Source organism: Schistocerca piceifrons, chromosome 7 (assembly GCF_021461385.2).
Source record: "Schistocerca piceifrons isolate TAMUIC-IGC-003096 chromosome 7, iqSchPice1.1, whole genome shotgun sequence".
In the NCBI taxonomy this organism is placed as follows: Eukaryota; Metazoa; Arthropoda; class Insecta; order Orthoptera; family Acrididae; genus Schistocerca; species Schistocerca piceifrons.
In genome coordinates, this window is record NC_060144.1 from 250,810,942 (window position 1) to 250,829,476 (window position 18,535).

Genomic DNA, 18,535 nt, shown 5'->3' on the forward strand with positions numbered 1-18,535 from the left:
TTTATAGTTGTAGTTTTTCATTGTTGTACAGTAAAACAGATGTGGCATGCACGTAGATCTGCACCAAGTATTTCGCAGCTGTGCTTGCTATTAATTAGATATTATTTTCAGTGCTATGTTAATCTGTTTTCTTATTTTGCTCTTCAAATTGTGCTTTTCTATGTTATCGTGTGAAATATTGTGAGAATAATGGCGTGTGAAAAACGTAACACTAGGCTCCAAAGTAAATTGAGAAATGATAGTGACGACGAGTGTAGCTTATTAGCACCACTGTATAATGAATTAACAGACATTCAAAGTAGTAATTTGGTAATTGTGCATAGGGAAATGGAGCGGGCGGCAAATAACAAATAATGGTGTAGACAGTGAAAATATTAGTGAACAGTGACGCATTATCGATCGATTGGTCAGCAACAGCTCGCCTCAGGATTCCGAAATGACATGACACAATCTTGCAAATACTGTAGATTCAGGTTTTGCTTCGTCACCGTTTTCTCAAATAAGTCAAGACACATTTTTTGCTTTTCAGAGTGCGAATATTGCCGGTTCAAATGCACTGCCGAATAGCACTGAGGAACATGTTTCAGACACCAGTGCACTGTTATTACAATTAATACAACAAATGGGACAAAGGCTTCAAAAGTTAGACACAATGGAACAGAATCTTCAAAAGTTAGACACCACGCTTGAACAAACACGTGAAGATTTAACTACTGAGTTACATAACATCGAATCGAAATGTCAAAAAGTCTGTAACGACGTAAAAACACAAATTTGTGAGCATTTTCAACCTATTTTTCTCGCGGCATGAAAATGCATTACAGAATCACGAAGCAGCCATAAAAAAACTGCAAACTATTGTTCATGAAAATCACGACACCTTGCAATTGAATCAGTTGTATCTACCGATTCGGTTACGCAACTTGCAAAAACTCAGGAAAACGTAAAGGACACAGTAGTTGCGATTTCAACACAAATGGACTCACTGAAACTTGGTTCAGAACAACATACTGAGGAAATAAGTTCACTATCGGAGAAAGAAGCCGAACTTTCAGATCAGTTCACTAACTTATCTACAAAGGTAGATGATGATCTGAATGACACAAGACCCATGGCCTTCACTGATACAGAAGAGTACGAACAAATTCGAAAATTCAAACAAAATCAAAATCAAATCGCCGGCCACGGTGGACTTGCGGTTCTAGGCACTCCAGTCCGGAGCCGCGCTGCTGCTACGGTCGCAGGTTCGAATCCTGCCTCTGGCATGGGTGTGTGTGATGTCCTTAGGTTAGTTAGGTTTAAGTAGTTCTAAGTTCTAGGGGACTGATGACCACAGCAGTTGAGTCCCATAGTGCTCAGAGCCATTTGCAGCCATTCAAAATCAAATCGATACACAGTACAAAAGAAAAATCCGGGAAGTACAAGATCAGTTGGCACAAGTAATTCAAGAATTACATATTTCAGAGGACACTCGCGCTCCAATACGGGAAGAGGGACATAGAAATACGGAACAGCCACAAAATAATAACACAGGGCACTTCGGAAATTATGAAAGAAATTGGCAAAGTACACCGAATTTTGAGATGGAACCGCCGAAACGAAGAAACAATGACCGACATGCGACTCGCCGATATGATGATTTTCACTATAAGCTGTTTATTACTACACGTAAATTCAAAACATTTCAGAATTCCGGCAACGACATTCATCCACAAGTGTGGCTTCATTATTCTCTCATTGTTTTCCTCTCAACTGGTCATTAGAGCACAGATTAGAATTTATGTATGGCTATTTAGAGAATGAACCAGCTGTAAGAATGCGATCGGTCATTCACGATTGTCACAGTGAAGAAGAATTTTATCATGCCTTCCTCTCAGCATATTGCTCTCAAGCTATTCAAGACCGAGTAAAACATAGCATCATAATGATGAAACATTTCGAACAATCTGAGTTTTCCAGTCTTATGAAATATTTTGAAGACATGTTGCACAAGAATCAGTACCTGTCAAACCCATACAGCCCCTCAGAAATCATCCGCATTTGCTTAATCATATTTCCTGAACATTTACGACATATTATTTTGGCAGGATGTTGCAAAGACGACATTGGAGCTTTTCAGAGACTGTTACAAGAATTGGAAATTGTCACTGACAATCGCGGGACGCGAAAACGGGTCACATCCGTCACAATTCCGCGATGAAAGAAATAATACCTGGGCACGACAAGGCTATTCTTACAACGTAAATCGTGACCAAAATAGATACCACCCGTATGACAATCGTTGGTAGAGTAGTAATAATTACAGAGAAAGATCACCTCTCCGTGGTAATGACTATCACAGAGACAATCAGAGAAACAGACAATATGGGAACCAAAATAAATATTATCAAGGGAGACAGAATAACTTCAGACGCAACGGTGCACCGCGCAGTTACGATTCCGGGAGAAATTCTCCTCCACATTACCGACAAAAAAGAAACTATGTAAACTACCGACATAACGACAGACCTGAATTTCATCAAAATTGGCGTGGTTCAAACAGAGCAGGGCCCTCTCGACAAGGTGAAATTGCAGAAGTTAGGACTCCTAATCCTAATAACGACGCACGCCAACAAAGAAACAGACAATGACTCGCACTGCAGGCAGCCACGTGCACCGGCTGGCTCTGAGAAAAATAACATAGACGCTAAGTTTGAGAAAAATTTTAGCATTCCTTACCGACGTATACAACTTGATAATTGCTTTGAAGTTGAAACTCTGCGTACTAGGAAGAGTAAAAGATTGCACCACATTTCACATGTAAGACCGTTTATTGAGAGATAATATGCTTTTTAACTTAGTCTCTGCCATAAAATTTTTATTTCACGCTACTAGTACGCTTTGTCAGGCTTAGAAACTGTTATCATGCAACAATGTTGTAAGTTAACTATCCAGTCAAGAACCAAGAGAACTTATTTAAAAAGTAATTACGAATGCATTGTTATAGTGAACAGATGGCACTGTGTTGTTATTTGTACATTCTTGCTTGTTAGATGCACGATTACGTAACGACTATAAGGCTCACATACTTAGAACATTTACCGCTACTGCTAATGAGATTTTAATGCAACATTTTGGTTTATTTGAAAATACGTTATGGATTTAAAGTACTTTCTGAGAGATACCAGATGACACAGTGGTTAGTTATTTGACAGGTACACAATTCTATCACGACGCTACTAATGAGTGACACAATTTATATTATTGCTTTTGCGCTGTATCTGCACAGTTTTTCTGAATTATTCTGGAAAGTAAAATATGATTTAGTAGTAACTTTCGTGGTGTCGCTTCAGTGAGACAGTCTTTCCCATAGCACAGCAATACGTTACACCATAGTACTTCCTTGAACACGGTAATGTACGTAATAACTATGATATCTATAAGCATAGCATTTCACTTTTGTTTATTACGAAGGAAGTACATTTACTTCTACAGAACTTTGCTTACTAACGACGATAATTACACTTGGCACATTTTTTACCCTTAAGTAATGACAGAGATTATCTTACAACAAGACGCACAGTTTAGCGCTACAGTACACGTATCTGAGTGATTAATTTTGTACTTAGAATATTTATTTTTAAAGATTTTTGAATTACAAAGATACAAAGATTTTCTATGATACATTTGATTCAATTGCTGTAATCTGTAAGACCTCAGGGTATAATTACATTAATCCTCAGGGGGGTACACGCTTACTTTGTGTACCATTTGCTTGGCAAGCACAAGGAGCCCTGGCTAATATGGTATTTCCTTATACAACTTGACACATCGGTATCATATTTTTCTAACACATAAATTACACAGCTATCTGATGGTTTAACTGAGAGAGAAAAGCATTTTTTTTACTACATCAGTGACACATGTTTACGTAATTACATAGTTGTATAACTTCACACTTATGAATTTGTATTTTGTCTGTACTTTGTGAACTGTTAATATTTTTTTTTGAACCTTTGTGATACTATGTCAGCTTTGAATGATGTATTTGGTATGGGATCATGATTTTTAAAGTACGTTTGAGGTAGATGACACTATTGAAATGAGCAGAGAAATTTTTTTTTAGATTTTGAAATTATTGCAGAAAGCTACGATGTTTTTGAGATTTGGCTGTCGTTTTATGATATTATTACAACGACGATGTGTATTATGCTGTTGAGGTATTTTTATGATCAATAAGATGATGCTACCGTATATGAGGAATGTGATTACATGTTTACACGTATATGAATACTGAATAGAAGTTAGGGACTCTGGTTTGTGAAAAACGACGTTGGAAACCAAGAAACGTACTTTAAGAGTTATGAAATGTGTGTACATGCGTGAATGTATCAAAATGCCACCGAAAATATTTTGGACACTGTTATATTTATGGGATTTTGTTTCTACACATTTGTAACGCAAATTCTCGACCTGTGATTTTTTTTTTTTTATATCAGACTGTCACTGTAGAGCAAACTGCTGTCGTAAATATTTCGGTAAGAAAGCTAAGTGACATTGATGTAATGCATTGTGGGAACCCACCTGTGCCAGTTGCCTGGAGAAAAAGCCATTAGGTGGAGAAAAAAGGAGCCATTAACCTCGCTATTGACATTCCTTTACAGAAAGCATCGCAAATACGACATGTTCATTACTTGGAAACATAAAATTATATTGTGGAGCGCATACTTTGTGCTACTTTCTGAAATGCTTATAAACTGGTGGGAAATATTCTTACATCTGCACACCTGATTATGACAAGTGTTTTTCTACTAGAGTTGAGAGAATTTCTACTAACTTATGAAATGCCACATGACTATTGAATGATATTTTTATGCTTTGCTTTACATAGTTGCTTATTTCATTTGATATCTGGTTTCTAGCTGTGTCGCAGCATTGGTTTTATAAAATAAAATTAAATGCATTTGCTAATGTGAATACTTTCTGTCAACAGATCTATTAAATAATAATTTTATGATCCACATTTTTCGAAAACGGAGCACTTGGAAAGGAAAGAACAATAAGAAGGGACTAATAACAGTAACTGCATACATAATTTTCTTTTCAAGTACTTGGTAATTTTTTTTGTAGAATAAGTTGTGGTGCCCCACTTTAATGACATAGACACTAAGATGTGAATAGACGTTTCCCTTATCTGCATTGTTGTCTTTAGTATACTATTTTTCTGCTTGAGCTATGTCATATTTAGGTATAAGTTATTGCATTTGCTGCTGCTGTTTGCCAAGCATAGTGCTACTAAATCTCACTTTGTATTGCTCTGTTAAGCCAGTTTTACTACTGATTTATTTTTCTTCTTTGCTGCACAGTGCCTTATATTAGTTGTAATATTGCAATTGCTTTGCTAATTTAGATATACTGCTGCTTGCTTTGCCAATTTGCATTTTTTTGTCATTGCTGTTTGTGTTAATTTGTTATGTGCTGCTGCATTGCCTCATCCGTTGGTATATATATCTGAGCTCAGTAGATTTAAGTTGGTTAAGAGGGGGTGATACCATATAAGCAACTAAGTATGGAGAATAGGGAAAGAATGCATTATATGAAAAAGATTTGGGCCAAAATGTGTATTGTACAATGAGAAATAATTATTTTGAAAGAGAATATGAACCAAACAGTAGGGTTTAGGGACGACAGGATTAGCTAAGATTTTCTTGGAAATAAATGATGAGGTAAGATAATGGAAAATAAATAATAAGCATGCTTGGATAGGATTTTTTTTGGTGGAAACACATGTTGAAATAAGAGGAAAGATCTATGGATTGAAGTTTTGGGTTGGACTGCAGTACCAAATGTTACACTGAAAATAAACCCTGTCCTTTCCCTTTGTGTTATTCCGCTATGTGTTTGCATACACTGGTGTATTTGTGTTTTTCCTGTCTTTATGTGTTTAGCTGATACGAGTTCGTTGTAGAAATTTTCTAATAATATTTTATTTACTTTGTAAAGATGTTTAGACATTATTTATTCTGTTTTCTTTTAATGCTCATGTGTGAAGTTGACGTTTCAAAAGTTATTCTGATCTTTTATGTATGTACTTATGTCATAATTCCTGTAACACTGATGTATCTGTTATTTCGATTCTTTTGTAAAGCCCATATTACTACAAATGTTATCTGTATTGTTATGTTCTTTAATGATGTATTTTGTACCTTTGTTATTGTATTCTCATGTTATAAAATTGTAATTGACACCAGTTCATCAAATTAAGTAAGTTGTAAGCACTCATTTCACTGCACACATTTCTGTTGGTCATAGTACAGGATGATTCAAAAAGAATACCACAACTTTAGGAATTTAAAACTCTGCAACGACAAAAGGCAGAGCTAAGCACTATCTGTCGGCGAATTAAGGGAGCTATAAAGTTTCATTTAGTTGTACATTTGTTCGCTTGAGGCGCTGTTGACTACGCATCTGCTTCAGTTCATGCTAAGATGGCGACCGCTGAACAGAAAGCTTTTTGTGTTATTGAGTACGGCAGAAGTGAATCGACGACAGTCGTTCAGCGTGCATTTCGAACGAAGTACGGTGTTAAACCTCCTGATAGGTGGTGTATTAAACGTTGGTATAAACAGTTTACAGAGAATGGGTGTTTGTGCAAAGGGAAAAGTTCTGGACGGTCGAGAACGAGTGATGAAAATGTAGCACGCATCCAGCAAGCATTTGTTCGCAGCCCAGGAAAATCGACTCGCAGAGCTAGCAGAGAGCTGCAAATTCCACAATCAACTGTATGGAGAGTCCTACGAAAAACGTTAGTTGTGAAACCTTATCGTCTGAAATTGGTTCAGGCACTGTCTGCAGCTGATAAGATTAAAAGAATCGATTTCTGTGATTTTATCCTTGCTCAAATGGAAACAGATGAATCTTTCGTTTCAAAGATTGTGTTTAGTGATGGAGCAACTTTCCACACTAACGGGAAAGTCAACCGTCACAATGTCTGTATATGGGGCACTGAGAATCCGCGGGAAACAACTCAGTATGAACGTGACTCGCCTAAGGTGAACGTTTTCTGTGCCATTTCAGCCAATAAAGTTTTTGGTCCCTTTTTCTTCGAAGGTGCTACTGTAACTGGACTACAGTATCTGGAGATGTTAGAGAATTGGCTGTTCCCTCAGCTTGAACAAGAAGCACAACAATTCATATTTCAGCAGGATGGAGCGCCACCACATTGGCACTTATCTGTCCGTAACTACCTGAACGTCAACTACCCTAGGCGACGGATCGGCCGCCAGGCAGCCCGTGACAGAGCACTTCATCACTGGCCTCCAAGAAGCCCTGATCTTACCCCCTGCGATTTTTTCTTATGGGGGTATGTTAAGGATATGGTGTTTCGGCCACCTCTCCCAGCCACCATTGATGATTTGAAACGAGAAATAACAGCAGCTATCCAAACTTTTACGCCTGATATGCTACAGAGAGTGAGGAACGAGTTGGAGTATCGGGTTGATATTGCTCGAGTGTCTGGAGGAGGCCATATTGAACATCTCTGAACTTGTTTTTGAGTGAAAAAAAAACCTTTTTAAATACGCTTTGTAATGATATATAACAGAAGGTTATATTATGTTTCTTTCATTAAATACACATTTTTAAAGTTGTGGTATTGTTTTTGAATCACCCTGTATATGCACAATATGTGAAAAAAAGAGGGACTGTTAGTGGTCGCACGTGTGTTGATAATTCAGCAAGGGACTGGTTAACAGCATTGCTGGTTCTAAGAACATTACAAAAAAAAAATTTTTGTGACTGCACAAGTGGTGGTTCATGGACATGCTATATTATCTGCAAGACTCTTCAATGGTGATTGTGCACCTGCACAGTCACAACGGATGGCTGCTAGCCATCTCTACAAGAACTACAGTGGGTGTGCACCTCTGGTGGCCCACCAGTACCATAATTTCTACCAGGACTACAGAGGGTCTGCTCTGTGATGACCTACCTACCAATATTCTTCAGAACTTCGACTGACTCTACTGTGGGTTTGCTCTGTTGTGGCCCATTACCTGGGTTTGCTCTGTTATGGCCCATTACCTGTCTGCAAGTCAAGAGTCAGCATTGTCTTTCAGTTGGAAGGACAACACTACATCTTCAAGACTGCATAGAAATCCACTACTTCCGTGTGCATTGTCTTTTGCTGCTCAGACTTTGAAAAAAAACTGCAATTGCTATTTTGATGAATGATCAGGGCTATCTTTATGAGAACAATTTATGCTTTTGGCCAACATTGCATCAATAAGTGTGTGCGTTTGATATCTTTCTTATTGTAATTATTAAATTTTTTTTCAGATCTGTATTGGCCACTGCCCACAACAATTTGTAAAATTTTTTGTGGGGAGCATGGGGGCTATGTGAATAGGCTGTTTAGGTTTTTATATTGGTAATGTCACGTAGCACTCTATGCGAAAATCACTGGCTGTGCTGTGTGCAGTCTGTGGCTGGTTGGCATTGTTGGAATATTCGCTATTGTAGTGTTGGGCAGTTAGATGTGAACAGCGCATAGCGTTGTGCAGTTGGAGGTGTGCCGCCAGCAGTGGTGGATGTGGGGAGACAGATGGCAGAATTTTGAGAGCGGACGATCTGGACGTGTGTCCATCAGAAAGAGTAAATTTGTAATATTGGACATCATGAACTGATATATATATATATATATATATATATATATATATATATATATATATATATATATATATATATATATATATTATGACTTTTGAACACTATTGAGGTAAATAAATTGTTTGTTCTCTATCAAAATCTCTCATTTGCTAACTATGCCTATCAGTAGTTAGTGCCTTCAGTAGATAGAATCCTTTATTTAGCTGGCTGTATTGGCGCTCGCTGTACTGCAGTAGTTCGAGTAACGAAAATTTTTGTGAGGTAAGCGATTCATGAAAGGTATAGTTTGTTGTAAGTCAGGGCCATTCTTTTGTAGGGATTATTGAAAGTCAGATTGCGTTGCGCTAAAAATATTGTGTGTCAGTTTAGAGACGATCAGAATAAGTAAAGAGAGAAATGTCTGAGTACGTTCAGTTTTGCTCAGTTGTTTGAAAATCAAATAACTTAAGGGGTTTACCAGCACAGCAATTCATTAATTTTTCTAAGGGGACGTTACAGTGGTAATACTACATACCCCTGACTTACGTGTTCCGAACATTAGATAGCATCTGAGACCAGAAGCAATCACGAGACGCTCAAATTAGAGTACAAACTGTGTAAAATGAACAATACCATGAACTGAAGCCCGCGCTCGGCTGCTTCTACGTCTTCAGTTGAGTTGGTCACTGGTTCGTACCAGTCACTATTAAGCGTGATGCCCACGTATCCTGTAACAACAAACACGTACGTTTTATCGTTCCAGACATTTTAACAAAATGAATAGAGCTTGTTATTATACTTTTAATACACATGAGACAGTGCTCCTCATTTGCGTCCTAACAATGACTCAGATCAGCGTGATAGACTGGTGAAAGTTGAAGGTCAACGTACCATACAAAATTTTTCTTAGAAGTAGTTGTAAATTGAAAATGTTGTTCAGCCTTCGAAACAGAATACGTAAGATTATATGCCCATCAGGCATGGATGGGAAGGGAGGGTTTGCGGGGAGGAGGGGGAAGGGCTCGGGGGTAAGCCGTGAAGATCAAGACATGTTAGGTGAACTGAAGGAGGTGGGGGGGGGGGGTGAGGGGGAGAGAGAGGGGCAAGTAAAGGGAAGGAATTCATGATGTCAGCTGCATCGGGATTTTATGCAGTGATGACGTGTGAAAATGTGTACCACACCGCGTTTAGAATCCGAGATGTTCTGCTTACTAGGTAGTTGCGTTACCATCTGCGCCACCTGACACACTATTCACTGCAATTGCGCGGACTATCTCGCTACACCCTTCGGCTGGTACACATTTCCACCTAGCGCCACCTTCAATTTATATAATGTGTATTGCATCTGTGGATTTCACATGGTGTCTGCTTTTTCGGACATGTCCGAAAGAACAGTAACCACGCATATATCGTATCGTATCACATACAACTGCGAAATGATGAAATGACATGGTCTCTTCTCGCAACCCCCCCCCCCCCTCAAAAAAAAGTGGTTGAAGAATTTATACACCGAAAAGCCAAAGAAACTGGTATACCTGCCTAATATCGAGTATGGAGTAGGGCCCCAGCGAGCAAGCAGAAGTGCCTCAACAAGACTAACGTCTGGAACAGTGCTGGAGGGAACTGAGACCATGAATCCTGCAGGGGTGTCCATAAATCGATAAAAGTACGAGAGGTGGAGATCTCTTCCGAACAGCGCGTTGCTAGACATCCCATATAAGTTCAATAATGTTCATGTCTGGGGAGTTCCTAGAGGCGTTCTGTAGCAATTCTGGACAGGTGATGTGTCGCACTGTCCTGCTCGAATTGCCCAAGTTCGTCGGAATGCACAATGGACATGAATGGATGCAGGTGATCAGACAGGATGCTTACGTACGCCTCACCTGTCAGATTTGTATCTAGACGTATCAGGGGGTCCATATCATTCCATCTGCTCACGCCCCACACCATTACAGAGCCTCCACCAGCTTGAACAGTCCCCTACTGACACGCATAGCCCATGGATTCATGAGGTTGTCTCCATACCCGTACACGTCCATCCAGTCGATACAATTTGAAACGAGACTCGTGCGACCAGACAACATGTTTCCAGCCGTCAACAATCCGATGTCGGTGTTGACGGGCCCAGGCGAGCCGTAAAACTTTGGGTAGTGCTATCATCAAGGGAACACGAGTGGGCTTTCGGCTCCGGAAGCCCATATCGATAATGTTTCGTTGAGTGGTTCGCAAGCTGACGCTTGTTGGTGGTCCATCATTGAAATTTGCAGCAACCTGCGGAAGGGTTGTACTTCTGTCACGTTGAACAATGCTTTTTAGCCGTCGTTGGTCCCGTTCTTGCAGGATATTTTTCCGGCGGCAATGATGTCTAGTGTTGAGTTTGTATCTGTTCTTAGGCGCTATGACCGACCTCATTTGAACCCTTCTGTCAAGAGAGTTAATTTGGAGCTGGAACGGCTGCTCATGTCAGGTGCAGGGTCACACATTTGTGTGGTTCCTGTTGATTCTCTCAGTAGGTGGGATTATACTAGGCATGGCCTTCACCTCAACAGGAAGGGTAAATTGGTTGGGGACATAGCAGGAAAGTTAAAGGGGGGAGGCACTGTCATGAGTGATAAAATACCAGTGGTTATACGGTTCAGAAAAGACCCATTTTTTAGGGTAGGGAGGACAGAAGGAAAGCAAATTTTAAGAGAGGTTAGATCTGATACAAACCTTCAGTTTGAGAAAGAAATCAAAAAACATAATTCCAGCTTATTACATCAGCATAAACAGCCATTGGTTAAGAATTTTCAACAGTCAGCAGATATTTTAACACTATCCAATTTTAACTCAGTCAATGTGGAATGTCAGCTATCTTTATTGCATCAAAATATTCGAGGACTGAGAAATAAAATTAATGAATTAACTATCTGCATAGATGAATTAGAGTCTTCAAACCCAGCTGACATAATCTGCCTCTCTGAACATCATGTGACCACTGGTATAGAACTTTTAAGTGCTACACGGTTTAGGTTAGAATCTCACTTTTGAAGATCAGAAATGGAGAAAGGAGGAGTTGCCACATTCATCAGGAACTGTCATAAATTTAAGAACATAGACATTCATAAATTTTGCCTAGAACAGCATATGGAAGCATGTGCAACAGAATTAGAATTTCACAAAAAATCTTTCATAATATTAAGTGTCTATCGAGCACCAGCAGGTAACTTTAATCTGTTTGTAAACCACCTTGAAGCCGCACTGGCCCATTTAACAACCAAAAACAAAGAAATAGTGGTTGCTGGTGATTTCAATGTAGATTTCCTTAAAGACTCTCCCAATAAGAACTTATTTGAGTTAGTAACACTATCATTCAACTTTATTCCCACTCTAAAGTTCCCCACTAGGATAGCCACTTGCTCACAAACAGCCATTGATAATATCTTTATAGAAAAGTCCAATGAACAAAATTATATCACAAAACCAACAGTCAATGGCCTCTCAGACCTGACATGCAGTTCCTTCTGTTAAATGTTTATATTGAACAGGATATAAAATCTGTTAAATCTGAGCTCAAGAGGGTAATCAGTAAGCCAAAAATTGATTCATTTAGGACACTCCTCAGAGACATTCACTTGACTGATGTTTACAGTGCTCATGACATGAATGAAAAATATAACACTTTTGTTAACAAAGTGCTTACCTTATTCAAACACTGCTTTCCCCCAAAACTTACCAAGGTTAGAGCAAAATCTACAAAGAAGCCATGGATTACTCGAGGAATAGGGGTATCTTGTAAAACAAAAAGAAAACTGTATCTGTCAATCCGAAACATTTCCAATGTTGATGCTATAGCACATTATAAGAAATACTGCAAAATATTAAAGACTGTAATACGGATGTCAAAGCAAATATATTACAAGGAAAAGATAGTCACATCAGATAACAAAATAAAGACAATATGGGATAAAGTGAAGGAGGAGACCGGTAGAACCAGACATGAAGAGAAACAAATAGCATTAAGAGTAAATAATACATTGGTGACAGATGTGTATAGTGTTGCAGAACTTTTTAACAAACATTTTATAACTGTTACTGAAAAGATGGGGTTGTCAGGTTCGGTAGATGCTCCTATGGAATACCTCAGACCAGACATTTCAAGTAACTTCTGTAATATGAATTTGACCCTCACTATCCCAACAGAAATAATGTCCATCATAAAATCTTTAAAATCAAAAACATCTAGTGGGTATGATGAAATATCAACAAAGTTAATTAAAAAATGTGATTCTGAGCTAAGTAACATATTAAGCTATCTGTGTAACCAATCGTTTATCAGTGGAATATTTCCTGAATGGCTGAAATACGCTGAAGTTAAGCCACTGTTTAAGAAGGGAGATAAAGAAATAGCATCAAATTTCTGTCCAATTTCACTGTTGCCAGCATTCTCAAAAATTTACGAAATGGTTATGTATAGTCGGCTTTATAACCATCTTATCTCAAATAACATACAGTCAAAGTCACAGTTTGGATTTCTAAAAGGTTCTGATATTGAGAAGGATATCTGCACTTACAGTGAAAATGTGCTTAATTCATTAGACAAAAAACTGCAGGCAACTGGTATATTTTGTGATCTGTCAAAGGCATTTGACTGTGTAAATCACAATATCCTTTTAAGTAAATTAGAATATTATAGTGTAACAGGAAATGCTGCAAAATGGTTCAAATCTTATATCTCTGGCAGGAAACAAAGGGTGTTATTAGGAAAGAGACATGTATCAAGCTATCAGGCATCATCCAACTGGGAACTAATTACATGTGGGGTCCCACAAGGTTCGATTTTAGGGCCCTTACTTTTTCTTGTGTATATCAATGCCCTTTCATCAGTAACATTACCAGATGCCAACTTCGTTTTGTTTGCCGATGATACGAACATTGCAATAAATAGCAAATCAAGTGTAGTCTTAGAAAGATCAGCCAATAAAATAATTGTGGACATTAATCACTGGTTCCTAGCCAATTCTTTGTCACTAAACTTTGAAAAAACACACTACATGCAGTTCAGAACTTGTAAGGGGTGTCCCACAAGTATATGTCTAACAAACGATGACAAGAAGATAGAAGAAGTGGACAGTGTTAAATTCTTGGGATTACACCTTGATAATAAATTCAACTGGGAGGAGCACACCACAGAATTGCTGAAGCATCTTAACAAATCTCTGTTTGCAATGCGACTTTTGTTAGACATAGGGGATATAAAAATGAAAAATCTGGCGTACTATGCTTACTTTCATTCCATAATGTCATATGGGATTATTTTTTGGGGTAATTCATCAAGCCAAGCCACAGTTTTCCAGCCACAAAAACGTGCAGTAGGAGTTATATGTGGTGTGAACTCAAGAACATCCTACAGAAGCCTGTTTAGGGTTTTCAAACCAACAGCTCAATTCATGGAATCAATACTAGAAATAAGAATAATTTTCACAAGGATTTAAAGTCACTTAGTCTTGTACAAAAAGGTGTGCATTATTCAGGAACACACATTTTCGATAACTTGCCAGCAGCCATAAAAAGCTTAACAACCAATGAAGTTCAGTTTAAGAGAACCCTAAAGGATTTATTGGTGGCCAACTCCTTCTACTCCATTGATGAATTTCTCAGTAAAACCAACTGATTTGTACATAATTACAATATAACTTCTGCACAATTTCAATGCAGTAATGTGTTCATTGAAAATGTGTGTGTGTGTGTGTGTGTGTGTGTGTGTGTGTGTGTGTGTGTGTGGGTGGGTGGGTGGGTGGGTGGGCGGGTGGGTGGGTGGGTGGGTGGGTGGGTGGGTGTAAGTACAATCTAACTTCTGCACCATTTCAGTGCAGTAATGTGTTCATTGTAAATAAGTATTATGATAGTTGTATTACATCTTTATTTCCTTATAAATAAATAAATTAACTTTTTTATTTTAAATTCAGTGCATTAGTATTTGGAAAATGACTCTTTCATATAGTGTTCATTAAAAAATGACGATCATTCCACTTGGGACCTGTGGAATAGTACATTACCTTATTTGTTTTAGTTGTAATTGGAGGACCTCCTCACTACGGATAAATTGGAATGATAGTAAATCTAAATCTAAATCTAAATACCATGTTCTTCTGTGCGGATGCACAAACAGCGCCCGAACTCAGTAAGCGCCGGCACGGTAGCTCAGCATGTTCGATCAGAGAGCTGGTTGTCCTCTATACTAAAAAACTGAGTGAAAGGATCAACAACGAACTTGAACGGTTGTCGTGTGACGTCTGCAACAACCAAACACAACGATCAACAACGAACAAAACGCAAAAGATAGAAAAGATAAAGGTGGATAGAACGTCTGCCATGTAAGCAGGAGACCCCGGTTTCGGGTCCCGGTCGGGGCACACTTTTTCAGCTGCCCCCGTTGAATTATATTAACGCCTGTATGCAGCTAGGAGTAGTCATTTCACTGTAATTGACATTATTATTGGAAAGTTTTTTTGTAATATCTTTTGTATGTGCTGCTTCTGGTCAGCTGTAATAAGGGACATCTTTCGGCTCGACTAGGAATTTGTATTGAAGACTCACAGACTCATCTCACATTTACAGCCACATCTGCGATGGCGTGCGATTGTGTTGCTCTTGATTTTGTATGTAACAATGCTTGCAGTCTTGGAGGTGGAGGGGTGGGGGTGGGGGCGTTAACACGCCAGTCCGCAATGTTTTTGGCAGATTATTCAGACACTTGAAAGCTCAACTGAAGTTACATTGGATAGGAAAGTGGATGAAGAAAACGATTATACAGACGATAACGCGATTAACTGTGTTTAATTTTGTAGAACTAGTAGCAGTGGCGAAAACAGTACTTCTCAAAGCGAAGCTAATAGCACTAGAGACGATGAACATTCGGCAGAAAAGAAATCCACCCAGTTATTATTTTAACAAAATCTTCGAAAGAACATCTTGAACGTAATAATGATGATTAGCATGAAACTCCACGTAAAGCTGCGACCTATAGCTCGTTGTTGAAGTGACACCCATCCATGAAAAGCACATCGAACATTAAAGTAATATTTGGTTATGTGGAGAAAAGGACGTAAGAACATCCATTTCGAGAAAACAAGACAGTGAAAGAGCTGGAAGTAAAACAGATCATTCTATCGCAGTCTGATATAGCAAGGAATGGAGAAAAAAGTGTCCATTACTGTCACCTGAAATTTTGCGTGAGTGAGAGTTTCAAACCACTCACAACACTGACAATCCAATTATAAACCTTACTTAATGATACCCGTCACAGGTCGTCTTCACATTCTCAAGACAGATAATAATGAAAATAAGCTTAAAAGTTAAAAGGGGACCGACACAAATTAAATCGAAATTTTAACATGTATTTCACTATCAAAGACTGAAAAAAACACGTTATCCTTTATGTCATAACTAAAATATGTGAAATACAATACCGCTCTGTCATAAGAAGGGAACAGTCTTCCACTATGAAACACAAAAAATACCACATTGTTGATTGTAGACAACGTTACTGACAATGAAATTTTCTCAGTTGTGATGATGACCCATTGCTTTCTTTTTCTGCTGTGACGTCATTCTATTTTACATATTATAATTTAGAAGTAATCAAAATGGTTTCATTATTAACTTTGTAACATATTTACCGTGTTTTCTATCTTGTAAATCTGCAGATTTGTTGTTTAAATTACGCGATTGCGCCGGAATGGAAGCCATTTTAAAAATCAAAATTTTGTGTTAGACAGACAGTAAACAACAGTCCATGCTCAGATGGTAGACATATTTAATGTGTACGAATTATTATTTGACCCCGAATCTGAAGTACTTCACGACCGTAACCATAAGCGTATCCCATTAGGTGTCAACTGCTGACTGCATTTTTGGTACGTTCAGTTATTTGGGAAGTTTGTAAGACAGCAGTTGGCACTGCGGCCTTCCCTACACACACCGCAATTTTTAACTTATTGGCTTGATGGATAAGTTCGTAGCGTTTCTCCGCAAGTTTAATAAACACAACACATGCACATAACAGAGTCTTTAATCATCAACTTACTCTTCTACAATATTCAAAAGAGTCTGCCAGAATTTGGGTAGCTTTTCGATTCTGCGACTACTTAAATTACGTGACTTTGAGTCGAAGCACTCGTCGGGCGGTGTTCGGAGTGTATTTTCATCCCGAAATGAAGTTCCGAGAAGATTTAACGATAGAGAACAGAAAAGGTTAAAATCTGAAGGCGCAAGATCAGGTGAATAAGGTGGGTGCGGAATGACTTCCCAACCCAACTCCTGTACAGTACTTTTTGTCCCTACAGCAGAACGCGGGTGGGAGTTATCGTGTAATATCATCATTTGACGCAGTCTTTCTATTCGTTGTTCTTGGACTGCCTCTGTAAGACGTCTCAGTTGTTGACAACAGGCCGGCCGAAGTGGCCGTGCGGTTAAAGGCGCTGCAGTCTGGAACCGCAAGACCGCTACGGTCGCAGGTTCGAATCCTGCCTCGGGCATGGATGTTTGTGATGTCCTTAGGTTAGTTAGGTTTAACTAGTTCTAAGTTCTAGGGGACTAATGACCTCAGCAGTTGAGTCCCATAGTGCTCAGAGCCGTTTTTTTTTTTTTTTTTGTTGACAACAAATGTCAACAGTGATGGTTACACACCAGGAAAGCAGTTCGTAGTAAACCATATAGTCGCTGTTCCACCAGACACATAGTATTATCTTTTGTGATTGCGCGCAGGTCTTTATGTGCAGGTCTTTACTGCATTGTTTGGGCTCATCCATTCCTTTATTTCCCTTACGTTAACATAAAGACATCATTCCTCGTTGCCAGTAACGATACAGGACTGGAGTTGTCAGTATTGTTCAAGAGCCAGTTCATGATGTCCAAGCAGAGATGCACATATGGCCACTCGCTGATGTTTGTGATTTCGGCCTAGAGCATGCGGTACCCACACACTCGATTTCTGAACGGTCTCCACTACATGCAAATGTCGCGCCATGATGGAATGAACACAGTTCATCACATTTGCCAGTTATCGAGTACACCGACGTGAATTATTGTGGATTAATGCTTTTAAAAGATGTTTGTCAAACCCGTAGGTGTTCCTGAACGTGAAGGGTCGCTAATGTCCAAACAATCCTCCTTTAATGGAGGATTTTTCTATGCACTGGGATTTTCCCCATACACGGTGCAAATGTTTCTGACCACCTCCGCTGCTGTCTCCCCCTTCCTGAACTCAAACAGAAGAATACGTCGGAAATGTTCCTATTTCTCCACTTAGCGCTCCATTTTCTAGTGTCCACAACTCCACTCACTATCTCTAAATGACAAAATTATAATATCTAAACTCAGCTAACAACAGTGAACTGTAAATAAAAAATGACAATCGATAAATAAACCCAAAGCAATAGGAATACTCACTTGCAAAACATAACGCTGCGAGCTTGTGCACCAATCTAATAGAAGTATTAAAAAAACTCTACAAGACGGTAGTAAGTGGATGACGACGCAGCAGAACATATCACAAAGTATCTTCTGCGCAACTCACCTTGCTGCGTGGCCTTGTATTGCTCTTGGTACATGTGATAGACCCGCGCATGCGCCTTGATGAGCGTGTGGGCCGCCAGGTAGTCTCCGATGCCTGGAGCGGGCTGGCTGGGTGCAGCCCCGCCCTGGTTGGCGTAACCGCCCACAATCGCCGGAGGCTCGTTGAATGTTATCCAGAACTTCACCTGAACGGCAAGTCATAAACAGTGTGACAAGTCCTATTATCAGACGCGCTTTGAATATTCACATACACAATGTTTATACGTTTTCTCAATTTTTAACCGAACATCTGCGAGACACCATATCGTACGTGGTGGAAGGTACCTCTGATATCACCCTTTCCTGTCCCATT

General features: G+C 39.1%; 1 protein-coding gene across 1 annotated transcript in view; it reads right to left on the bottom strand.

Moving 5' to 3' along the window:
• The window catches only part of LOC124805601 (myrosinase 1-like), a gene marked incomplete at its 5' end in the record, with an annotated part of 126,735 nt that overhangs the window by 59,112 nt on the left and 49,088 nt on the right, over positions 1-18,535 (bottom strand). Inside the window, 2 exons of the mRNA XM_047266168.1 lie at positions 9,259-9,353; positions 18,185-18,368. Of these exons, the coding sequence (XP_047122124.1) occupies positions 9,259-9,353; positions 18,185-18,368 (279 nt within the window). The remainder of the gene's footprint in view (positions 1-9,258; positions 9,354-18,184; positions 18,369-18,535) is intronic.